The 26,812-nt window shown below is 38.0% G+C and overlaps 1 protein-coding gene across 5 annotated transcripts in view; it reads left to right on the forward strand.

Annotated features, from left to right (window-relative positions):
* Positions 1 to 26,812, forward strand: part of AHCTF1 (AT-hook containing transcription factor 1) — a 94,870-nt gene that overhangs the window by 10,368 nt on the left and 57,690 nt on the right. For all 5 annotated transcript variants that reach the window (XR_011560766.1, XM_019976349.2, XM_019976347.2 and 2 more), the window contains 6 exons: positions 6,673 to 6,800; positions 12,974 to 13,227; positions 16,490 to 16,670; positions 22,240 to 22,447; positions 24,177 to 24,293; positions 25,691 to 25,775. Coding sequence is in view for 4 of the 5 variants with exons in the window: in XM_019976349.2 (XP_019831908.2) it covers positions 6,680 to 6,800; positions 12,974 to 13,227; positions 16,490 to 16,670; positions 22,240 to 22,447; positions 24,177 to 24,293; positions 25,691 to 25,775 (966 nt within the window). In the remaining variant the exon portion in view is untranslated. Of the gene's footprint in view, positions 1 to 6,672; positions 6,801 to 12,973; positions 13,228 to 16,489; positions 16,671 to 22,239; positions 22,448 to 24,176; positions 24,294 to 25,690; positions 25,776 to 26,812 lie in introns of those variants that run through there.

Below are 26,812 nucleotides of genomic sequence, written 5' to 3' on the forward strand. Positions count from 1 at the left end.
TTTTTGCTTAATGGCCATGAACATGCCACTGATTATACTTTGGGTAAAGCTACCCAAAGTGTTTGGAATTTTGAAGGTTTTAGCTCTAGAGAAATGATTTTGGTTTCAAGTTTAATAGGAAAAATGTATTCACTTCAGTTTACCATTAAATTCTTTTAAATCAAGGTTATAAAAGGCCATCAGAGGTGAAATCTCATAACAATGAGATTATAGCCTTTTCTACCTCAGTTCAGTTCAGTTCAGTTCAGTCACTCAGTCGTGTCCTACTCTTTGCAGCCCCATGAATCGCAGCACGCCAGGCCTCCCTGTCCATCACCATCTCCTGGAGTTCACTCAAACTCACGTCTATCGAGTCGGCGATACCTAAATTTGTGTAAAATTTTCTTTGGCACTAAAATGTTTAGAACAGGGATGTAATCAATTTCTGAAAACATAATGCTTTCAGCATTTAAACTTGAGCCTAGGATGTCATGTAAATATAAGATGTTAATATAAGAGGCAAATGAATGTACAGTACTTTTCACTGACTATGTGTTATAGTAATAATAGTTTAATTTATGTTTGATTATACTTTGGATGTGTTTTGGATAAAAAAAATTACACGTTTAATGACTGGGAAATCTCGAACATTACTTTTTTTTAGTTTTTTGAGTTAATGCTAACAAATATGTTTTTTGAGGTAGTTGATTAGACTTTTGTCTATAAAATAGCATTTATAGCCTGAATAGAAAATTGTAGCTCATGTTTTATTAACTTTCTGAGTAACCTTTTCAAATCTGTTTTTTCTTTTCACATAAATTGGTAGTGGGGCTAAGTACTTGCTAATTATAGAATGACCAGAAAGAACAGGAGACTGGAGATCAAAAGACCAATAGTCTAGTCTTTGACAAAGACTGAATCACTGGGATGCAGAAATTTATTTATTTGTAAAATGAGTGGGTTTCATTGACATTTTGTATTGCACGGTAAAGGTGGAAAAATAAACCACTTACTATGTAGTCAGTCAATATTCTTTGCCCCCTCTAGTGAAACTAGTAGGGTTAAAGCAAGGAAGATTGGAGCTGTCCCCTAAAGAACTTTCTAGTTGGGGATACGAAGAGTCAGTTACAGAGTGCGATAAGTGCTGTCCGTGATAGGGCAAGTACCAGGTTCATCAGGAACAAACAGAATTGTAACTTAACCTGGACAAGGAAAGTTTTCTTTGTTTTTTTGAAGAATCATTGTTTTAACTAAGTCCTCAAAATTTCTGCCTAGTGATGGAGTCATTAACCCAGAGAAGAAACAGAAGAATAGAAACAAATCTGTAGAGAGGACGGAGAAAGATTGTTTCATTTTGGAAATGTTGGCTTTGAGGTATCATGGTAGCATCGAGCAGCGACATAGGGAATGGTTAGTCATGTCTGTCACTTTGGAAGGAATGTGGTGTTGCTATCTTAGAATATTTGAAGCCTGGATTTCTTTCTTGTGATGATCTGATGATGAGATAGAGGATATATAGCATGGCATTTTCTTTTTTTAAGAAGAGTGATATTTTATTAATTTTTATTGTTCTCTGCTCAGTCTTAGTGATGGCACTCGGGATCTTCAGTCTTTGGTTGCGGCTTGTGGAATATAGTTCCCAGACCAGGAGTCTTTAACTTGGGCCCTCTGCATTGGGAGCTCGGGGTCTTTCTGCCACTGGACCACCAGGGAAGTCCCAAAATGGCATTTTCTTGATTGTTAAGTGAATATTAATATTAGTTTGATTGGCACCTTCTTCCCATCTTAGGTTATATAAATATCGCCTGTATTTTCAAAGTTTTATTTTTATTTTAGATTTTTTTAATTCTTTAATTATTGATTTTATAAAAATGAAAGACATTAAAAAAAATTGAAGCCATATCAAAACTTAAAAAGAGAAGAACAAATCACGTCAAAGTAAATGTGCTGCTGCTGCTGCTACTACTGCTAAGTTGCTTCAGTCGTGGACTCTGTGCCACCCCAGAGACGGCAGCCTACCAGGCTCCCCCCGTCCCTGGGATTCTCCAGGCAAGAACAGGAGTGGGTTGCCATTTCCTTCTCCAATGCATGAAAGTGAAAAGTGAAAGGGAAGTCGCTCAGTCGTGTCCGACTCTTCTCGACCCCATGGACTGCAGCCTTCCAGGCTCCTCTGTCCGTGGGATTTTCCAGGCAAGAGTACTGGAGTGGGGTGCCATTGTGCTAATATGTTGTATTTCAGACATCGCTGTAGCCAGATATACCAATAGAAGATTTCATAGAGATTAGTTTTATGAAATGAAATAGACTGTAAATGTCACTTTTTAGAAAGATTTCACATACAGAATAGTTTTATGAAATGAATAAAATTAAAACATTATTTTTTAGAAAATTAATTTTATAAGAAAAAACTGAAAGGGCAGGAATTTAGTAATTCCTGTATGTAGTAATTTATGATAGTTCCTTTAACACATCAATCATTTCTTTCTAAAGGTGATAGTTTTTGGTTTGGTTTGGTTTTTAAGAAAGATCTTGTAAGCATGCGTGCATGCTCAGTTTTTCAGTTGTGTCTCTTCGACCTCTCAGTCTCTTTGTGCGTCTCTGAGTTGTGATTCTTTGTGACCTCATGGATTTTAGCCCTCCAGGCTCCTCTGTCCATGGATTATCCAAGCAAGAATACTGGAGTGGGTCGCCATTTCTTTCTCCAGGGGATCTTCCCAACAAGGAACTGAATCTGCATCTCCTGCATTAGCGGTGGATTCTTTACCACTGAGCCACCTGGGAATCCCTATCTTTTAATGATGTTTGTTAACTATTGTTTTGCCATAGATTTCAGTTTGGTAGTACTGATTTTATTTTCTGAGAACTGCTTGGGCTGAGTGTTAGAATTGTGTGTAGTCCCTACTGGGGAACCTTGTACCTCATAAAATGACTCACACCTGGTTGATATCATTCTCCAGCTAGAGACTCTCCTTTGGACATTAATGCCTTTCTCCCAAGAAAGTAGCACAGTGCCCTGGAAAATGGCACTCTAATGAGGTCCAGGGCTTTCCTGATTGTTCAGTTGGTAAAGAATCTGCCTGCAATGCAGGAGACACCCATTCGATTCCTAGGTTGGGAATATCTGCTGGAGAAGAGATAGGAGGTCCAGTGTATGTAGTATGTAATGAGAGGCTTTTTGATCCGGTGTTTTCCTCGGGTTATCTATATTCACCCTTTTAATTTACTTCTTTCCAAACTGAAGAATATTCAAATTCTATGGATTTTTTAACTAATCTTTTTTCTTCTGTATTATTTCATTCTGTACACATACACATATAATTTTATTCGTTTTGTAGATATTAGAGGAGTATTTAGTAGTATGTGTGTGGATGACTTGTATAAATTTGGTCTGCCAATGTGTAGCTTCTTTGCTGGAAATGAGTAGCAGATTGTCCCAGTAACTTTAATTGAATAGTCCATACTTATGCTCTGGTTTGAAATATCCAAATATCATCTATATTTTTGTGGTTCTGTGTCTAAATTACCTGTTTCAGTGACCTATTTGTCCATTACTAGCATATTATAATTATTACAGTTCATCTATTTACCAGTACTTTGACAAACCATTCTTTTTGTATCTTAGAAGTTGTGTTTGATCATTATTCTATCTGAAACCTTCCTTTAGAATTCCCTTTAAGGAGGATCTGTTTGTGCAAAACTTAAAGTTTTTGTCAAAAAATGTGTTTTCATATTTGTTTGGGGGATCATTTCAGTGATATAAATTATATGTTGACAACCATTTTTGCTTAGAATTTTAAAGATATTCCAGACTTCTGACTTCCACTGTTGTTGAAAAGTCACTTCTTTTTATTTGATCTAGAATTTACTGCTCTTCCTGATTTCAGATAATTTGTCTCTACAAATCTGGGAAACATCTTTTAGAATATTGTCTCTTCCTTGCTGTTAGTATTATATTTTGGGGAATTCTGAATAAACATACATTAGATTCTTTTTCCCCTGTATTGTCTGTAACTTTTAAGTACTCATCTCTGTCTCTTGTGCTACAATTTTCTCTCTACAGCTTTTCATATCTTTTGAGTTTGTTTTTGTTGACTTCACTTCACTTCAGTTCAGTTCAGTCGCTCAGTCATGTCTGACTCTTTGCGACCCCATGAATTGCAGCACGCCAGGCCTCCCTGTCCATCACCAACTCCCGGAGTTCACTCAGACTCAGGTCCATCAAGTCGGTGATGCCATCCAGCCATCTCATCCTCTGTCATCCCCTTCTCCTCCTGCCCCCAATCCCTCCCAGCATCAGAGTCCTTTCCAGTGAGTCAACTCTTTGCATGAGGTGGCCAAAGTACTGGAGTTTCAGCTTTAGCATCATTCCTTCCAATGAACACCCAGGACTGATCTCCTTCCGAAAGGATTGGTTGGATCTCCTTGCAGTCCAAGGGACTCTCAAGAGTCTTCTCCAACACCACAGTTCAGAGGCATCAATTCTTCGGCACTCGGCTTTCTTCACAGTCCAACTCTCAAATCCATACATGACTACTGGAAAAACCATAGCCTTGACTAGATGGACCTTTGTTGGCAAAGTGATGTCTCTGCTTTTGAATATGCTATCTAGGTTGGTCATAACTTTCCTTCCAAGGAGTCAGAGTCTTTTAATTTCATGGCTGCAGTCGCCATCTGCAGTGATTTTGGAGCCCCCAAAAATAAAGTCTGACACTGTTTCCACTGTTTCCCCATCTATTTCCCATGAAGTGATGGGACCAGATGCCATGATCTTAGTTTTGTGAATGTTGAATTTTAAGCCAACTTTTTCTCTCTCCTCTTTCACTTTCATCAAGAGGCTTTTGAGTTCCTCTTCACTTTCTGCCATAAGGGTGGTGTCATCTGCATATCTGAGGTTATTGATATTTCTCCCAACAATCTTGATTCCAGCTTGTGCTTCTGCCAGCCCAGTGTTGACTTAAGTAGGTACAAAATAATTATTTATTGAGTGGGCACACATATTTTTGTAAATAACAAAGAAGCATGGTACAAAGAATACCTATGTGCTCACTACCACGTTTTAGAAAAAGAAAGTTAATTACTTGAAGTCCCTTATGTATTCCTCTCCATTCCAGTCCCCTTTCTTTCCTCTCACTTTGTGTTTATGATATCTTTTGTTTTATTCAGTTTTGCTACATGAGTTTGTATTCTTAGGCAATATTTTGTTTAGTTTTGCAGTCTTTTAAACTTTATGTAGGGCTTCCCTAATAGCTCAGTTGTAAGTGTAATTCTGCATGTGTTTCCTCTACTTTTAATATATGTTGATGTTGGTCCATATTGTTGCTTTGTAGCTGCTACATTCTCACTGCTCCATTGAGGTTTTTCCCCCCTTGAGTTCTAAATTTTACTTATTTCATTTTTCATTCCAGCAATTCTTCCCCTGTTCCCCAAATTGTTTGACCAATTTTCATTGTAATTTTTAGTTTATTCCTCATTAGCAAGCTAAATCTTTGGTTTCTTTAAACCTATTAAACATACCTATTTTTTATTCTCTTATTTCAGTATCTGAATGAAGTCTTTGATAGGTTAATTCTGCTTGCTATTGATCATGATATCCTTGTTTTGTTATTTTGACTGTAAGTTCATTTTCTGTGAAACTTCATCTTTGAGAACTCTTGAGATTCCAGAAAATATTTGGTAGTTTCTGTGGGTTGCTTGGAGCATTACCAACCTGAGACTGCTTTATATGATATTTTTCACCAGAGTATTTTCTGGTACCATGCCTTGAATTCTGGCTACTAATTTGTATGAAGGGAATTTTTCTTTTTTGTGTGTAGAAACTTTCAGTTGTGGTCAAAATGAACTGCTCTCTCTCCTGCACAGAGTGTTTCTATCACTCACCTATATACTGATGACACAGCCCTATGGAGTTTAATGGGGTTGCAGGGAGGGGCGCGGGAGGCCCTTAGCTTCCATTGGCTTTGTTAGCCCTAAGGTTTTTTTTCTGTGGACCTCAGGATGCTCAAAACAAGATTAGGGTCACCAGGACTGTATTTAGTAGCTAATCATCAAGATCCAAGCCAGCTTATATATCTTGCAAAATTCCTACTGTTTCTACATTTGGACTTGCCAGTAATCATTCAAAAAGATACTTTTATAGTTCAGCCATCATTTTTTCTTGTTTACAGTGGGAAAGTCATTTAGGACTTTCTAGTCTTTTATATACTGGAAATGAAAGACAATTTTTTTTTTTCCTATCCAGTTAAAGACATATACCACACTCAATTCCTGAGGTTACTGTGAGTTTGGCATTTTTCCTGGACTTTCTCCTCTTTTACTGTGGTGGTAACTTTTCTAAAACAATATCATTTTTTTCCTGTTTTGTGTGTGAAGTGCTTATTGAGAGTGAATGTAGCAATAGGACTAATTGCATTGAACCCAGTCTTCAAAGAACCTGTGTAGCATTCATGTATATCCTTAGGACATCTGGCTTAATGAATCTTTACTCTCCTCAGGCTGTTTGGGAAATACTTTCTTAGAGAATATCCCAGACTTGGAGCACATAATATGTATTTCATAATCAGATTTTAGTTTCCGTTTATTTACTTTTGTATGGTATCATTTTCTTTTTCTTTTCTTTTTCTCCTTCTGGATAGAGATAATGAAATGTCTTATGGTACAAATATATAATAATTTTACTTTAAAAATTATTTGCAGTGGAAGTATGCGAGACCTAACGGCGCAGGTGACAAGTGGTCTTCTGCAGTTCCCAGAAGTGACTATCCAAGCCCTTGGAGAAGACGAAATAACATTAGAATCTGTGCTTCGTGGAAAGTTTGCTGCAGGTAAAATAATATTGCTGAAAATTTATTTATTTGATTTGTAAGATAAATAATAATAAACATATATTGTGATTCCTTTAATGTGGAAGAAAAAAAAGCAGAACCCGCTTAGAGTGGTCTTATATGTAAGTATATTACATCTACAACTACATATGTAATAATTTCTACCTACTTGAGCACATTTTCATTGAATATCCTGGGATATTATAGTTCATTTTTCTTTATTACAATAAGATCAGATCAGTCGCTCAGTCGTGTCCGACTATTTGCGACCCCATGAATCGCAGCACTCCAGGCCTCCCTGTCCATCACCAACTCCTGGAGTTCACTCAGACTCACGTCCATCAAATCAGTGATGCCATCCAGCCATCTCATCCTGTGTCGTCCCCTTCTTCTCCTGCCCCCAATCCCTCCCAGCATCAGAGTCTTTTCCAATGAGTCAACTCTTCACATGAGGTGGCCAAACTATTGGAGTTTCAGCTTTAGCATCATTCCTTCCAAAGAAATCCTAGGGCTGATCTACTTCAGAATGGACTGGTTAGATCTCCTTGCATTCCAAGGGACTCTCAAGAGTCTTCTCCAACACCACAGTTCAAAAGCATCAATTCTTCGGCGCTCAGCCTTCCTCACAGTCCAACTCTCACATCCATACATGACCACTGGAAAAACCATAGCCTTGACTAGACGAACCTTTGTTGGCAAAGGAATGTCTCTGCTTTTGAATATGCTATCTAGGTTGGTCATAACTTTCCTTCCAAGGAGTAAGCGTCTTCTGATTTCATGGCTGCAGTCACCATCTGCAGTGATTTTGGAGCCCAGAAAAATAAAGTCAGCCACTGTTTCCACTGTTTCCCCATCTATTTCCCAAGAAGTGATGGGACCAGATGCCATGATCTTAGTTTTCTGAATGTTGAGCTTTAAGCCAACTTTTTCACTCTCCACTTTCACTTTCATCAAGAGGCTTTTGAGTTCCTCTTCACTTTCTGCCATAAGGGTGGTGTCATCTGCATATCTGAGGTTACTGATATTTCTCCCGGCAATCTTGATTCCAGCTTGTGTTTCTTCCAGTCCAGCGTTTCTCATGATGTACTCTGCATATAAGTTAAATAAACAGGGTGGTAATATACAGCCTTGATGTACTCCTTTTCCTATTTGGAACCAGTCTGTTGTTTCATGTCCAGTTCTAACTGTTGCTTCCTGACCTGCATACAAATTTCTCAAGAGGCAGATCAGGTGGTCTGGTATTCCCATCTCTTTCACAATTTTCCACAGTTTATTGTGATCCACACAGTCAAAGGTTTTGGCATAGTCAATAAAGCAGAAATAGATGTTTTTCTGGAACTCCCTTGCTTTTTCCATGATCCAGCGGATGTTGGCAATTTGATCTCTGGTTCCTCTGCCTTTTCTAAAACCAGCTTGAACATCAGGCAGTTCACGGTTCACATATTGCTGAAGCCTGGCTTGGAGAATTTTGAGCATTACTTTACTAGCGTGTGAGATGAGTGCAATTGTGCGGTAGTTGGAACATTCTTTGGCATTGCCTTTCGTTGGGATTGGAATGAAAACTGACCTTTTCCAGTCCTGTGGCCACTGCTGAGTTTTCCAGATTTGCTGGCATATTGAGTGCAGGACTTTCACAGCATCATCTTTCAGGATTTGGAATAGCTTAACTGGAATTCTATCACGTCCACTAGCTTTGTTCATAGTGATGCTTTCTAAGGCCCACTTGACTTCACATTCCAGGATGTCTGGCTCTAGGTCAGTGATCACACCATCGTGATTATCTGGTTCGTGAAGATCTTTTTTGTACAGTTCTTCTGTGTATTCTTGCCATCTCTTCTTAATATCTTCTGCTTCTGTTAGGTCCATACCATTTCTGTCCTTTATCGAGCCCATCTTTGCATGAAATGTTCCTTTGGTATCTCTGATTTTCTTGAAGAGATCTCTAGTCTTTCCCATTCTATTGTTTTCCTCTATTTCTTTGCACTGATCACTGAAGAAGGCTTTCTTATCTCTTCTTGCTATTCTTTGGAACTCTGCATTCAGATGCTTATATCTTTCCTTTTCTCCTTTGCTTTTCGCTTCTCTTCTTTTCACAGCTATTTGTAAGGCCTCCCCAGGCAGCCATTTTGCTTTTTTGCATTTCTTTTCCACGGGGATCGTCTTGATCCCTGTCTCCTGTACAGTGTCACGAACCTCAGTCCATAGTTCATCAGGCACTCTTACCTATCAGATCTAGGCCCTTAAATCTATTTCTGACTTCCACTGTATATTCATAAGGGATTTGGTTTAGGTCATACCTGAATGGTCCAGTGGTTTTCCCTACTTTCTTCAATTTACGTCTGAATTTGGCAATAAGGAGTTCATGGTCTGAGCCACAGTCAGCTCCTGGTCTTGTTTTTGCTGACTGTATAGAGCTTCTCCATCTTTGGCTGCAAAGAATATAATCAATCTGATTTCGGTGTTGACCATCTGGGGATGTCCATGTGTAGAGTCTTCTCTTGTGTTGTTGGAAGAGGGTATTTACTATGACCAGTGCGTTCTCTTGGCAAGACTTTATTAGCCTTTGCCCTACTTCATTCTGTACTCCAAGGCCAAATTTGCCTGTTACTCCAGGTGTTTCTTGACTTCCTACTTTTTCATTCCAGTCCCCTATAATGAAAAGGACATCTTTTTTGGGTGTTAGTTCTAAAAGGTCTTATAGGTCTTCATTAGAACTGTTCAACTTCAGCTTCTTTAGCATTACTGGTTGGGGCATAGACTTGGATTACTGTGCTATTGAATGGTTTGCCTTGGAAACGAACAGAGATCATTCTGTCGTTTTTGAGATTGCATCCAGGTACTGCATTTCGGACTCTTTTGTTGACCATGATGGCTACTTCATTTCTCCTGAGGGATTCCTGCCCACAGTAGTAGATATAATGGTCATCTGAGTTAAATTCACCCATTCCAGTCCATTTCAGTTCACTGATTCCTAGAATGTCGATATTCACTCTTGCCATCTCCTGTTTGACCACTTCCAATTTGCCTTGATTCATGGACCTGACATTCCAGGTTCCTATGCAGTATTGCTCTTTACAGCATCGGACCTTGCTTCTATCACCAGTCACATCCACAGCTGGGTATTCTTTTTGCTTTGGCTCTATCCCTTCATTCTTTCTGGAGTTATTTCTCCAGTGATCTCCAGTAGCATATTTGGCACCTACTGACGTGGGGAGTTCCTCTTTCAGTATCCTATCATTTTGCCTTTTCATACTGTTCATGGGGTTCTCAAGGCAGAATACAGAAGTGGTTTGCCATTCCCTTCTCCAGTGGACCACATTCTGTCAGACCTCTCCACCATGACCCGCCTGTCTTGGGTTGCCCCATGGGCATGGCTTAGTTTCACTGAGTTAGACAAGGCTGTGGTCCTAGTGTATTTAGATTGACTAGTTTTCTCTGAGTATGGTTTCAGTGTGTCTGCCCTCTGATGCCCTCTTGCAACACCTACCATCTTAACTTGGGTTTCTTTTACCTTGGGCGTGGGGTATCTCTTCACGGCTGCTCCAGCAGAGCGCAGCCATTGCTGCTTACCTTGGATGAGGGGTATCTCCTCACTGCTGCCCTTTCTGACCTTCAACGTGGGATAGCTCCTCTAGGTCCTCCTGTGCCCGCTCAGCCATGGCTCCTTGGACGTGGGGTTGGTCCTCCTGGCCTCCAGTGTAGGGTTGCCCCTCCCACCTGCCACCCCTGCCCTCGGGCTTAGGGGCGTGGGGTATCTCCTCCTGACTGATGCCCCTGAACTCTGACACGGGGTAACTCCTCTCATTGCGGCCCCTGACCTCGGACGCTGGGTATCTCCCGGCCGCTGCCCTGCCCCGCCCCCACCTCGGACACCGGGTGGCTCCTCTCGGCCGTTACTCCACTGCCATAGTCTGGCACTCTCGGCCGCTGCCCCTAACCTCAGACTTGGGGTAACTCTTGTCCGCCGCCCTTCGGGCATGGGGGTCCTCCCGGCTTCTGACCCTGACCTCGGACATGGGGTAGCTCCTCTCGGCCGTGCTTAGCGCGCCAGTCGCAGCTGCCTGCGCTTAAGCTCGCCGGTCGCAGTCAATACCATATATTTTATACCTTTCAGTATTGAGTATCTGCATTTAAAAAGTAGAAATAATGCATGGCTGATTTTTCTTTATAATTAGGCAGTTTTATTGGTGATAAGTTTAAATTATTACCTGAATAATCGTATGATTATATCGTGGAAAAACCTGATTGTAGTGCCCTATGTGTGCATGCTCAGTCACGTCCGACTCTTTGCGACTGTAGCCCATCAAGCTCCTCTGTCCATGGATTTTCCCAGCAAAAATACTGGAGTGGGTTGCCATGCCCTCCCCCAGGGTATTTTCCCACCCAGAGATCAAACCTGCACTGATAGGTGGATTCTTTACCATGGAGCCACCTGGGAGGCCTGTAGTGCCCTAGGTGATAAAATATATTCAGGAAGTCTCATTTCTTAATTCCATTAATCTGAACAATATCTTAATAATGATCATGTTTTAAACTATGTAATATAGCAGAGAATTATACCAAAGAAACCATTAAATTATGGATTTCAGTCTAGTGAAATATATTGCAGAAGACTTCTCTAAAAATGAATGTGATAGCCACCCTTCCTAGCACAAAGACAATAAAACATATAGAGTAGTAGTAATTTAGCTATTTATAGAGCTGTTCCCTTGACTCTTAAAGGTAATAACACTACTTCTGTTACATACTAGGCACCATAACAACTTTTCATTGAGGGAGTACTAGGTGTTTCTAATTAGGCACTTGTCTTTGTAACTGAAAATCAAATAGGTTAAGTAATTTGGTCCCAGTACACAGAAAGCAAGTTGTAAAAATGAGCTTTGAACCCATGTTTTCTGGACCCCACTGTGCCATGCTAAATTTTAAAACTATCAGCTGTAGTCTAGTATATAGAGCTACCTATTTAGATGCGTGGTTCAGTTCAGTCGCTGTCATGTCCCAACTCTCTGTGACCCCATGGACTTCAGCACCCAGGCCTCAGTTTAGTAGTAAAAGTTACATTGTTCATTTGACTGTTGAAGGAGAAATCCCAGGGTCTAGTTCTTGATTCTTCACTTCCTGTATATTACTCGTCAGCAAGCAGATCCTTTTAGTTTTGCCTCTGAGATGAATCTCTAGTCAGTTCACTTTCTTTTTTGCATGGCCACCAACCACACATAGGTTGTCATCTCCCTACTTCTGCTTTGGCCCCAGCTTTTTATCCATTTGCTGTTTAGCAGCTAGACTGACATTTAAAAACATAAATCAGATTGTCACTGCCCTGCTTAAAATCCAGTTACTATACATTGCATGCGGAATAAAATTCGGACTAGACTAGCCAGGGGCCATAAAGGGCTTCTGGTATTTCTTATTATTATACTAGTTACGTCTTGTCTCCTAGATTTTGAACTTTAAAGTGACAGAATATGTGTTATATTTTTTAACTCCTGTAACATGTAGTTTAACTCTTAATGTATAATGTAGTTAACATATGAGTTTGGGAGTTAAGGAGACTTGGTATCCACTTTTGGCTCTGGTATTCATAGCTCCATGGGTTTTGGGCAAGTTATTCATTCATACAGTTAGTTGCCTTATTTCTGTATTAAAGTGTAACAAGGAGTAATGAGATAATTTAAGCATATATATAAGCATATTTAAGCATATAGCATGGTACCTTTACTGAATGGTTATTTTATTCTTATTGCAGTAGTAGTTCAATTTATTTTACTATTTTGAGGACCACTCTGTTCGTACTCTTGCCTGGAAAATCCCGTGGACAGAGGGGCCTGGTGGGCTGCAGTCCATGGGGTCGCTAGGAGTCGGACACGACTGAGCGACTTCACTTTCACTTTTCACTTTCATGCATTGGAGAAGGAAATGGCAACCCACTCCAGTGTTCTTGCCTGGAGAATCCCAGGGACGGGGGAGCCTGGTGGGCTGCCGTCTATGGGGTCACACAGAGTCGGACATGACTGAGGTGACTTAGCAGCAGCAGTAGCTGTTCTATAAATGCTTAGATTTCAATTTGAAGATAATGAGTTATAGATTATATATGTAACAGAGCTTACTGCTGTTTAGTTTTGTTGTATACAATATTAAAATAAGCAAAATTTTTAATTTCTTTTTCCTTTTAGGGAAAAATGGACTTGCTTGCTTGGCCTGTGGTCCACAACTTGAGGTAGTGAATTCTCTAACAGGAGAGCGGTTGTCTGCATATAGATTCAGTGGAGTAAATGAACAGCCTCCTATAGTCCTCGCTGTGAAAGAATTCTCTTGGCAGAAGAGAACTGGATTGTTAATTGGATTGGAAGAAGTAGAAGGGAGTGTTCTCTGTCTTTATGACCTTGGTTTATCAAGAGTGGTTAAAGCAGTTGTTCTTCCTGGACGGGTAGGTACTGCTTAAGATACATGGTATTTTGTTTTCAAAACTAAAACCCTGCTGGTTACATGGGTATGTTCACTTTGTGGAAATTCATTGAGCTGTATACATTTATTTTTAGATTACTTTTTGGAAATTTGTTGTTTTTCATTAAAAAGTTTAAAGAGGTTAAAAATATTATCAAAACAACATAACATTAAAACTTTCCTTGGCTAAAGAAGATATATGTATATATACATACATAGTGGAATATTTCTCGGCCATCAAAAGGAATGAAATAATGCCATTTGCAGCAACATGGGTGGACCTGGAGATTTTAATACTAAGCAGATTGTCAGAGAGAGAAATACTGTATGTGAAATCTAAAATATACGGATCAACATATCTATGAAACAAAAGCAGACTCACAGATACAGAGAACAGATTTGGGGCTGAGGGGAGAATAGAAGAGGGAAAGATTGGGAGCTCGGGATTACTGTAGGCAAACTATTCATAGGATGGATAAACAACGAGGTACTGCTGTGTAGCAGAGGAAACTGTATTCAATATTCTGTGACAAACTGTAATAGAAAAGAATATATAGAAGGAATATATATATGTATAACTGAGTCACTTTGCTGTACAGAAGAAACTGACACACCATTGTAAATCAACCATACTTAAGTAAAATTTAAATTATAACTTATTATTGGTTAGAAAATTACAAAGTAAAAATAATGACATGTTGTGTTTTAATCTTTCATATGACAAGTATCATCTAAGTCTTATTCTTACTTCCAGTTTTGTTTTACGAAGACACTGAAAATTTATAAAAATACTGTGTTCATTACTATGACATTTTTTCCTTGCCTTTTTTATTTTTTCTCTTTTAATTTGAGCCTTGGAGTAATATGGGAAGTATGTCTTTATTATCATTTATGATTTGACTAATACATTTAAATAGTGGATTTCTTTATATTCACATTTGTTAATTCTAACATACATATGCCTTCTATATGCCAGATATCTTATCTGGTAGTAATTATAGAAATCGAGTTGTTTCTTCAAATTTATTACTCCTCTTTTTCCATGGTGAGAAAATGTATGCACTCACAAATACACACAGTCAAAAATCATGGAGGAGTAGATGCCTGTGTGAAAGAAGTATGCACTTAGATGCACACAAAAGTATATGTAGGTTTGTATGCATATATATATGTTATGTATATAGTCATAGAACAGAATTTTTAAACTTAAAAGGGAGCTTAATGACAAAAGATAATGTTTTTATAGTGAAGAAACAGACCCAGTGGGCTAATGTAAAGTCTAAAATAATTTATAGCCGGATACCTTATATGTACTTGCCAGTGATAATGATTTTAAAGACCAAATTATTTGGCAGTTTATTGAGTGCTTATTGTAAATCAAGCTATGTGCTAGATTTTACAAATAAGTAGATGCTAGGTTTTACAAATAAGTAGATAAATTGAACCTAGTCCGTGCTGTCCAAAAAGGCTTGTAGTCTAGTAGGAGAAGACAGATTATAGGATTATAGTATAAATAAGTATTTTGATACATTTTAGCACTCGGAACATGAAGAACACCTGGATGACTTCTACTCAAAAAGATTGGACATTTCAGGCTAAGAGACCCACCATGTAAAAAGTCACAGTATATGGAACGTTTGGGAAACTAGACTTAATTTAGAATGGCAGGGAAGAGTAGGAGGAGGAAGTGGGAGCCAGAGATGGTGAAGATTGAGATTGTGAATGGCCTGTTGTGCAGTTAGAGGCCTCCTTCTAAAGTCTGTAGGTGAAATTTTTAATTGAAAGCAGAATTGTAGTGTAAAAAGCCCTTTGGTTGGGTAGTTTAGGTAAATAAGGATGATGAACTGAACTGAGGATATGACATAAGAAGTGAAGACTATGGAACAGATTGCGGAAGTATGTTCCAGAGGTGACATGGACAGAACTTGTTGACTTTTAATTGGATGAGTGGTTGATACCAGATGAAGTATAGGGAAGGCAAAGACTGGGAGAGGAATGATAGACATCTTCAAAAGGAGTTCAGTCAACTGACTTTTTTTTTTTAAACAAAGGCACAGTATCCCCTCTTAAATTTGCTTTTAACTGCATTTAAAATTACTTAAGGTAGCATTATCAATAGCTTCATATGTAGTATTTATATGAGGAAGGCAGATTACTTATCCTTCACTGAAGGAATTACAGAAAACATACTTCAGTTTTATAGACATTATTACCATAATTTAGAAAAGGAAGATAATCCATGAAATTACAGCTTTCAGAATTAGAAAGAATGTTTTGTGTACTAATGAAATACTGAGAAAGCCAGTGTTTTGTCTGTAATAATAGATTATAGCCTGAAACAGACTTTAACCTTACATTAACACGTAAACCACTGATAGCAAATTTTCTCTTTTCTTTCTAGGATGTTCATCAGTATTATAGTAGAAATCACCAAATACTTATTTATCAAGTATCGTACCAAATTAATTTCTGTGAATCAATAGGAAACAGAAGGAAAGTTAAGTGTAAACTAAAACCAGACTATTAGGTATAGACATTGAAAATTTGACTCATGAAGTGAAAAGGGAAAATAGAACTCCATAGTGTAACTACAGTATGATTTTCTTTAAGTAATTTCAGTCCTTGTTAAATTCAGTAATCCAATTAGTGTGAAAGCTTGGTGTGAAGTCCATTATAATGTAGTCCTTTTAAAGGTTAGACCTCTTCAGGGTTTACGGCATAAAAAGGACTTAAAAAAAAAAAACCCCCGCAAACAGTAAATTTTTCTGGAATGACTCGTTTTTCGTCTTCTTCGGAGGAGAGGCTATATATACTTTTACAGTAGCTGGTTTACAGTTTTAAAGTGAGAAGGATCTAGGTTTGAATTTTAATGGCTTAATGACTGTGTTACTTGAATAACTCAGCTAAACTTTCTAAGCCTCAGAGTGTTTCATCTTTAAGTGGGTGTAACTATATATAGTCCCATATCAAAGGGTTATCGTGCATTGATTAGCATAATGTCTGGAATATGGTAAATTCTAGGTAAACATCAATTGTTGTTCCAACTGCATGTTGTAATTCTTACATCTGAAGATTTCATAATGTTACTCAGATTCACAAGTATCAAATGCAGATTTGTGCTTCTGTATTAGAAATGTTAATATCTGTATAACTAGTAACCTGCTTTAACTTCAGAATTTGTTGCTTATGTATTTAATTGTGTTTTCTCACTTTGAGGAAAACAAATGATACATTCTACTTTCTAGGTAACAGCTATTGAACCTATAATTAATCATGGAGGAGCCAGCGCAAGCACTCAGCATTTACACCCAAGTCTGCGATGGCTTTTTGGTGTGGCAGCTGTGGTAACTGATGTTGGACAGATCCTTCTTATTGATCTATGTTTGGATGACTTGTCATGCAGTCAGAATGAAGTAGAAGCATCAGGTAATTAATTAGTCATTCTTGGCTTAAAACCCAAAATTGAGCACCTGAATATTCTGATGCATTGCTGCTGCTAAGTCGCTTCAGTCATGTCTGACTCTGTGCGACCCCATAGACGGCAGCCCACCAGGCTCCCCCATCCCTGGGATTCTCCAGGCAAGAACACTGGAGTGGGTTGCCATTTCCTTCTCCAATGCATGAAAGTGAAAAGTGAAAGTGAAGTCGCTCAGTCGTGTCCGACTCTTCTCGACCCCATGGACTACAGCCCACCAGGCCCTCCATCCATGGGATTTTCCAGGCAAGAGTACTGGAGTGGGATGCCATTGCCTTCTCCTTTAACAGCAGCTAGGCATATTATATTGGAGCTGGTATACTTGGTGACAGCCTTAGTGCCCTAGGACACGGCATGCTTGGCCAGCTCCCCAGGTAGCAGCAAGTGCACGGCAGTCTGGATCTCCCTGGATGTGATAGTCGAGCGCTTGTTGTAATGCGCCAGGCGCGATGCCTTGCCATCGATGCGCTCAAAAATGTTGTTGACGAAGGAGTTCATGATGCCCATGGCGTTGGACGAGATGCCGGTGTCCGGATGGACTTGCTTCAGCACCTTGTACACGTACACGGAGTAGCTCTCCTTGTGGCTGCGCTTGCGCTTCTTGCCGTCCTTCTTCTGAGTCTTGGTCACAGCTTTTTTAGAGTCCTTTTTAGGGGCAGGAGCAGACTTAGCCTGTTCAGGCATGTCTATATGGATTTTTTTTTTTTTTTTTTTTAATAATCAAAAAAAAGGGGGGAGTCAAAAACTTGTTTATATGTCTTTTTAAAAATTGTTTGCTTGTATTGTTTTATTTTGTGCACCGTGGATATTTTTTGCATGAGTTACTATGTTTTATTGATGAAGTGTTTAGAGACTAAAGTAGTTCTTGAAAGAGAGACATGTTCCCAGATACACAACTGAATAACATCATTCAGGTTATTAAGTAAATACCAGAAGAAGGGCTGAAAGGTATTGATTCTTATTAGACAATATAAAATTATCCAACTATGTAGGATCTAACACTGTTTTTGGCATACTGTTTATGTTTCTGTGGTAAGCCCAAGATAGAAATAAAGTAATTTGATAGAAAACAACAGTAATTTAAAAGTCTTCCCTCACAAAATAGCATCTTGAAATAGAACTAAAGCTTAATTAATTAGTAAGTAAAGAGAGGGTGGTGACTCAGTGGTAGAGAATCCGCCTGCCGGTGCTGGAGACAGGGCTTCCATCTCTGACCCAACAAGATCCCACATGCTACAGAGCAACTAAGCTCACGTGCCGCAGCTGCTGAGCCTGTGTCGAGAGCCTGGGAGCCGCCACTGCTGATCCCACGTGCCGCAGCTGCTGAGCCTGTGTCGAGAGCCTGGGAGCCGAAACTGCTGATCCCACGTGCCGCAGCTGCTGAGCCTGTGCTCGAGAGCCTGGGAGCCGAAACTGCTGATCCCACGTGCCGCAGCTACCGAAGCCTTCTGGACCTAGAACCTGTGCTCTGCAACAAGAGAAGCTACCCACATTGAGAAGCCACCACATCCAACCAGAGTGGCTGGTGCTCACTGCTAGACAAAAGCCTGCCCAGCAGCGAAGATGTAGCACAGCCAAAACTGGATAAATAAAAATTTTTTATAAAATGTAGAGAGACAGTTTCCCCTTTTAGTACTATTGTGCTTAGTCGCTCAGTCATGTCTGACTCTTGGAACCTCCTGGACTGTAGCCTGCCAGGCTCTTCTGTCGTTGGAATTCTCCAGGCAAGAAGACTGGAGTGGGTTGCCATTTCCTACTCCAGGGGATCTTTGCAACCCAGGAATCAAACCCGGATCTTCTGCATTGCAGGCAGGCTCATAACTCATTGAGCTAGAGGGAAGCCCTTTTTTTTCAGTATTATGTATATAAGTCTTCTCTTCAGTAGTAGTTTGCTTTTGTGATTTATGTTACTATTGATTGGTTTATGTAGGAAGAAAAGCTAACCTAAAAACTTTAAAAAGTGTGTGTATTATCTATAAAGTTTTAGGAAAGGACTATTTAACCTTGAGGACCTTCTTGATTTTTAAAATAGTCCTGTAATATTAGTTCAGATCTTTTAATTTTTGGATCAGCTAAGAAAAAGATGCAAATAATCAATATTTTGTCCCAATATATAATAATGAGTATAATTATTAAGAACTGTTGGTATGTAATAAAACTGATTCAGTCAGTTTAGTTCAGTCGATCAGTTGTGTCCGACTCTTCGCGACCCATGAATCACAGCACACCAGGCCTCCCTGTCCATCACCAACTCCCGGAGTTCACTCAGACTCACGTCCATCGAGTCAGTGATGCCATCCAGCCATCTCATCCTCTGTCGTCCCCTTCTCCTCCTGCCCCCAGTCCCTCCCAGCATCAGAGTCTTTTCCAATGAGTCAACTCTTCGCATGAGGTGGCCAAAGTACTGGAGTTTCAGCTTTAGCATCATTCCTTCCAAAGAACATCCAGGACTGATCTCCTTTAGAATGGACTGGTTGGATCTCCTTGCAGTCCAAGGGACTCTCAAGAGTCTTCTCCAACTTAAAACTGATCAAAACTACAATATTTTGGTAAAAATTATATTTGACAAGAAATTGAAGAACCAGATTATCTGATCAAAATTTAGATCTGCAAAATATTATGTGGAAGAGTTTGATTTGGTAGAAATAATGGCCCCACATGCACTTAAGGGAAAAAAGTTCTCATAGTGATGGAAACTACACCTTGAAATTTGATATGTATTGAGGTCTGATTGATCTTAATAAAATCTTGGGTAAATGAAAAAGAATTGATTAGTAAGAATGGCAGTAACTAAAAATGAATTTGTGGACTATTAGAAATGATTTAGCTACTCTTTGTAGAAAATTGATGAAAGAATTAAATAAGCTTAATGGAGTTTTGCTCCAGAGTGTGTTTTGTGCATGATATCATTATAGTTATAAGGCTAATTAAAATACCTGTATTCATAATTAAAACTCATCAGATCAAAATAGTAGAGTTGAAAACATGTTTTATTTCAGTAGTCAGTAGTTCCTTTCCACACGAGTAATTTTATAGTGAAATTTTATAATTTTAATTTTATAGTGAATTTTTTCTCAATTAGAATTAGGAAGCTGGTGAATTTTATAGCATACAAAAAGTTTGAGTTTTGGAGTTTAAGCAAAATGTATATTTTTGTTTACAAAAATAATTTATGATTACAATTATTTAGACTTCACTGAAACACACATAACATAGGAAATGAAGTTCCTAAGATTTATCATACTGTAAGTACTGTTTGTAACTTTTCCAAACTTAACAGTGTTTCTTATACATCTTTACACACATCACTTACATAAAGAGTCTGCTTTATTTTCTTGAATAACTTTGCAGTATTCCATTGAATGGATTAGTTATTTTGGCAAAGTTTTATCACTTGCTATTTTCTGAGGAGAAGAAAATCAGAAGCAGGATTGATTAGGGGGGTACTCAAACAAGTATAATGTGATAGGATTTTTTGCCTCTTCATTAACAGCATTGAGGGAATCTACTCTTGCACAACAGTTACAGCAATAAACGAGCCTGAATTTTTTTATGTAAACATTTGGGACATTCTCAAGCAGAATAATAAAAGAATTCCCACAAACCTGTTACCTAAGTTCAACTTAGTTTTCAAAATTTACCATATGTGCATCTGTTCTATTTCCCTTTCCTCCCTTCTCTCTTTGAGTCTATTAATTTAAAGCAAATAATGATTATTTACTACTAATCATGATGCAATTTACCACTGTTAAAAGTATTAATGATTACTTGGTATAGTGTTAATTACTAGTCCATAATGAAATTGCTATGATTTTCTCTAAAGTATCTTTTTGCATTTGAATTGTTTGAACCAGTATCCAAACACATTACATTTGACAGTTTGCATCTCATGTCTATTTAAATGTAGAGCAGTCTTTCCTCTATCCTCTCCTTATTCATTTATTTATTTTTAGTTCCACTGTCTTGCTGAAGATATTATTTTGGAATGATCTATGTATCTTCACGTGGTGTCATTTACACTTTATATTTTCTGTAAATGTAAGTTAGCTCAGATTAGATTCAGATTTAACATTTGACAGGTATCTTTCAGAAGTGCTGGGTATTTCATAATGGTTCACAGCAGGAGGCACATGGTGTCTTGTTTTATATTTAGTGATCAGTGAGTGGGTTTAGGTGATGACAGCATGATCCATCAACCTTAGTACCAGTGGTTCTCAACTGGGGGTGATTTTTTTGCTCTCTAGATTTTTGGTCATGTTTAGAGATAATTTTGGCTGTTAATACTGGAGGGAGAAGGTGCTAGTGGCATCTAGTAGATAGAGGCCAAAGATGCTGTTGACATCCTATAAAGCGCAAGACAGCCCCCACAACAGAGAATTATCTGACACAAAATGTTAATAGGGCCAAGGTTAAAAAATCATACTTGAAATTAGTTGTTTCTCCATTGACATTGTTGCCTAGATCTCTTATTTCAATAGGGCTGCAAAAATGCTTTTAAAGTTCTGTTAATGTGAAAAGAATTTTTTTATTAACTAGGTGTATGTGTTTATCTTGAAATACAATTTGTATAGAAAAGGCAGAATAAATGCATATGTTACTGTTTAAGTACTGATTTTCCAAGTAAGAAGCTGGTACTCAGCTACTTTCAGTGGTTCAGTAAGGTCTCTTATAAGTAAAGAAGGTAGAAACTCATGGGGTTTTACATAATACTTAATATGCTTTATTTGTTTATTTTCATTATTAGTTGTTGTTGTTCTCAAAAGTGCCCTGTTTTTGCTAACGAAGGCACCTTCATGGAATCTGACACATCACCTTAGATTTTGATAGCTTCCTAGATTTCTGGCACAGGATATACCAGGCTCATTGGAGAACCAGCCATTCTCCAAGGGGAATATTTAGGTTGTTACTCCTAAATTTGAATAAAGAAACCATCAGCCTTATTTATGATTGTTACGGAAATTAATTCTTACTTACTTATTTGTTTTTGGGTGTGCTGGGTCTTTGTTGCTGGGCGCAGGCTTTCTCTAGTTGCGATGCCCTGGCTTCTCACTGCAGTGGCTTCTCTTGTTGCTGAGCATGGACTCTCGGGCTCTCAGGCTTCAGTAACTGTGGTACCCAGGCTCTAGAGCACAGGCTCAGTAGTTGTGGCGCACAGTTACCCCACAGCATGAGGGAATCTTCCCAGATCAGGGATTGAACCCGTTTCTCTCTCCTGCACTGACAGACGGATTCTTTACCACTGAGCCACCCGGGAAACCGCAAGAAAATTAATTCTGTTAAAACGGGTAACATTTGATATGTACTGTGAGATTTTAAAGATATTACACAATTAAATGTGTTTTGAAAATTATAACATTTAAAATAACGGTGGCTAGTTCATATAGTCAGTATGCTTTGTTATCACTAATCTTATTTTAATTGACCCCAGTAGTTTTCAGTTGCTGATTGAATAATGGGTGACATACTTGGTTTTATGCTGTTTAGAGTTTGTTAATCTTACTTGTCCTATTTATTTTTTAGACCTTGAAGTTATAACTGGCATCCCAGCTGAAGTACCGCGCATCAGAGAAAATGTGATGCGAGAAGGACGCCATCTGTGTTTTCAGTTAGTCAGCCCATCAGGAACAGCCGTTTCAACCCTTAGTTACATAAACCGGACAAATCAGCTTGCTGTCGGTTTTTCTGATGGCTATCTAGCACTTTGGAACATGAAAAGCATGAAAAAAGAGTAAGGACAACTTTTTAATTATTTATTAGTAATTTCTTTCTGAATATACTCATTTACTAATATTTAAAGATTAGCATAAATGGGGAAAAATAGGGTAGACTAAGGATTGAATGCATAAGTTTCCATTACATGAAATCATGACTTAGTATAAAAAGGAGTGACTTAGTCAAAGTCACTCAGTCGTGTCCGACTCTTGTGACCCCATGGACTGCAGCCCGCAAGGTTCCTCTGTCCATGGGATTCTCCAGGCAAGAATACTGGAGTGGGTTGCCATTTCCTTCTTGCACATCAATTTAAGTTGAGTCAATGTATTTAAAAGGAATTTTGCTGAATTTCCTGCTAGTCCAGTGGTTTGGATTCTACACTTTAACTGCTGTAGCACAGATCAATCCCTGATCAGGGAACCAAGATCCTGTAAGCTGCATAGCACAGCAAAAAAAAAAAAAAACCCAAACCTGGCATTTTAGTCATTGTGGAAGTCAGTTTGTTAGTAAACTTTGACTCTACTAAGATATCTGGTATGAATTCTTTCTGAAGTACTTTTCTGCATAACCATATGTGTAAGGTAGTTTAGTAGTTCTCAGTTGACAGGAAAAAATAAAGACTTTTAAGAAAATTACAAAATACTGTGTTTAAAATTTATATGCTGTCAAAAACTTCCCCCAAATATAATTGTATTGATACTTTTTAATTAAATCTTTATTAAAATTATTGAGGAATCCATTTTATTAATTTACCTTTATTTATTGAATTATTGAATTACCTCCCTTTATTGAGGGAGGTAAGGCACTATAGGTTTTAAGTCATATCTCTATTGAGTTAAATAGATACCTATTTGTCCTTTAAGTTGTCAATTTACTATTTCTTCCTTTTTCTTCCAAGTAATATTAGAATATTTTCTTGAGTAACTTGTCTTTCAGATGAGTCAACAAAATAGTCACCTTTCCAAACTTTCTGCTCAGTTTGGTGTTTGGTTGATTATAAATGTTTGCCAAGTTTGAAGTGAGGGGGAAAGAGAGAGATGGAAAATAACAATGTATATATGCCAGACCTGTTTTTTTTTTTAACCGTTGGTTCTTTGATGATACTGAGGTGTCAGTAGCCCCTAAAGTAAACATCGACTGTCCTTGCACCTCCTCACACTCAGTTTTTCTGCACAGTGCCAGTGATGCAGTGGCAGTGCAGTTGCCTAGTGGCTCCCTATGGGAATTCCGTCTCCACTGTCTTTGTTTATACCCTTCTATCAGCTCTTGTCTTTGAATTGCTCACAAAGGAATGCCTGGAGAACCTAGCTTCTAGAGGATTTTCTTGAACACTGTGTTCTCGTCACTAATAGCTCTTTTTCAAGGGCTTTGTGAGGCGTCTTCAGATTCTAACTCATTCTGTTGCAGTAATGGGAAACTGACCCAGCTGCAGCAACTGAAGTGGAGTGTTGTGACGGTATTTCATCTCTTTCTAGAGTACCTGTTACTGGGGAACAGTGCGTAGTGGCATACATTTATATGACTGGAAGGAATAGTTCGTGCTTTAGTGATTCTAACCCTTCCCAGTTCTACCTGGGAAATGGGGTGCCATGCTCATTTTCTTGATGTCTTGTGCCCTGTGTGTTTTTGAAGATAAGATGATTGTAAGAGCAGTAACCCAAATTCTTACATGAGGCATCTTCTTCTTTTTTCATGAAATTGTAACTTAGAAGTATGAAGTGTACTGATTTTTGTGCTTGTTATAGATACTACACACAGTTGGAAGGTGGAAGAGTTCCTGTGTATGCTGTCACTTTTCAAGAACCTGAAAATGATCCTCGTAATTGCTGTTACCTCTGGGCTGTTCAGTCTACACAAGATAGGTAAATGTGATATATCTGGTTTTTAATAGTATTTGTCAAGAATGGCATGGCAGTTAATTTCTTTTGCAAAGCTTTGTGCTATATTGCCTCTTTTTAATGAGAGCCACATAATTCAGTGAATTAGTAAGTGGCCATTGAAATGACTTTAAAAGGTAAATAATTGTTCCTATATGTTTGAGTAAGTCTGAGATATAAGTAAGAAGAAATTGTGCTTGCTTGACTTGTTTGGATATAATATATATTTCAGAGAGTAAGCTGATAACACATTAGTAGGCAACTTCTTATTCCTCAGACAATTTTTATGGCCTTCTGTGTTCTCTCATAAGAACATTTTTCCTCTTTTATAATCTCATTCCTTTCTTCTCTTGATTGTATATGCCTCTCATTTTTATGTATCCCTACTTTGTTCTCTAGTTCTTCTGTTGTACTTGCCTTTTGCAGTATATTCCTAAGGTTAATTTGGTTAATTTTCCCTTCTCTTTCATAAGCTTTAATTTTATCTCAGTGTAGCTTTTGAGAAATCTTTCCTTTCAGTTTAATTTCCAACTGGTTAAGCTCATTCATTTCCAGTGCTGGAACAGTGTAACTATTGATTTTCTCTTATTTTTCATTGATGTTTAGTGCTTTCTTTGGTGTTCCCAATACGTTCTCTTCCCAAACCTGTTCTACTTTAAATTCTAAATACCTGAATTGTGGTCAACTTAGGTTTTTGTGTTAGATTTCCTCACTTTGAGGTTTTGTCTTAAGCTTTAGTACATCAGTGAAGGAATTATTAATTGATTTAAGAATTAAGTCACTTAAATTAATTAATTAAAAATTAATTAATTCTGATTTAAAGAATTCATTAATTAATTGATTGACAGATTCACTTCTGTCAATCCTGGAGGAAAATTGAAATAAAAATATGGAGATGGCTATTGGAATAGTCCTCATTAGGTCCATATTTCCATCCAAGTGTGATGTGGGCTGGCAGCAGCTTGAGTAATGTGCCTGGTGAAGACTCCATGTGGTGAATAAGAAGACATTTATCTCAACAATTTTTGTATCCCATTTATTTTTTCTTCCAATACTGTCTAACTAAAGCACACCTATGAAAGACAGGGAGAAAGAATGAATTTTGAGTAGCTTTATAGTCTTCCATGTAAGATGTCACCTAAAATATGCAAGCAACATAAGCTTAAGTTAATTAGAATCAATAAAAATTAAATCGGCTATTATTTCAAAGGACTACATTTTGTGAAAACAACCAAGTAAAACTAAATTCTTTATAACAACTTCAGTTTTGTCACATGTACTCAATATTGTACCCAAATTAAATTTATTTGAGCAATAAGAGGTGCTTAATGCATTAATATGGTATTTAGTATTTCTCCTCAGCTAATTTCTGTTCCTTTCAGTGAAGGGGATGTTTTGAGTTTACATCTGCTTCAGCTGGCCTTTGGTGACAGAAAGTGTTTGGCGTCAGGACAAATCTTATATGAGGTAAATGGTGATATGGGTTGATAGTATCAGTTTTATTGTTTGGCTATTTTAAGTCTTTGTTTTAAGCTATTGAGATATTACAATCTTTTCTTCTATTCAAGTTAATACTGTATTCATAATGTAATGTAAAAAGTATTAGATTTAGGAATCAGGACACTGGTATTTTACCAAGGTGGCAATCTTAAAATCTTCAGGTATAATTTTTCTTTAGAATGAAGAGATTAGACAAGACTCAAGCTTATGGCCTAGTTGGTAGCCAGGAAAAATAACCCCACTTTATTGTTCTAATATAACAAGCAGTAAGCCATGGGGTAGACTTTATAGTCTGGTTGCTTACAGTTGTAAGAGAGGATAAATACATCTAGCATTTTAAGTGACTATTTTTCTGACTGAATTCTTGAGGAAGTAGTGAAGTGCTGCTAATAACCAAATAACCATATTTGGTTAGCTGTCACAATACTTTCTCTAGAACAGGCTTTTTAACCTTGTATTTGAGGGTGTGTGATTGGGTTTTAGGGAATTCATGAAGCCCTTCAATTTTGTGTGATATTTTTATGATCACAGTGTCCATGTCATCCCCGAACCCCCCTCCTCCAACTCTCCAGTTCCACATCTGTGGATTCAGTGAATCTTGGATCAGAAATATGGGGGGGAGGAATTCCAGAAGGTTTCAGAACACAAAACTTGAATTTGCTGTGCCACAGCAACTATTTATATGGCATTCACATTGTATTAGGTATTAATAAGTGATCTAGAAATGATTCAAAGTCTATAGGAGGATGTGCATAGGTTATATGCAAGTATTACACCATTTTATGTAAGAGACTTGAGCATCCACAGATTTTGATACTGGAAGAAGGTCCCAGAACCAGTTCTTCATGGAGAACAAGGGAAAACTATGCATTCTTCTAGAGAAAATAGAAGCTATTCGTCATAGCTTTTGTCAGATTCTTACAGGGATCAGTGAATAAAAATTTAAGAACTAGAGCAAGAACTTCAATGAAAACAAAGAAGTAGGTTTGCTGGTTTAGAGAATA

The sequence above is a fragment of the Bos indicus genome, chromosome 16, assembly GCF_029378745.1.
Source record: "Bos indicus isolate NIAB-ARS_2022 breed Sahiwal x Tharparkar chromosome 16, NIAB-ARS_B.indTharparkar_mat_pri_1.0, whole genome shotgun sequence".
Lineage (NCBI taxonomy): Eukaryota > Metazoa > Chordata > Mammalia > Artiodactyla > Bovidae > Bos > Bos indicus.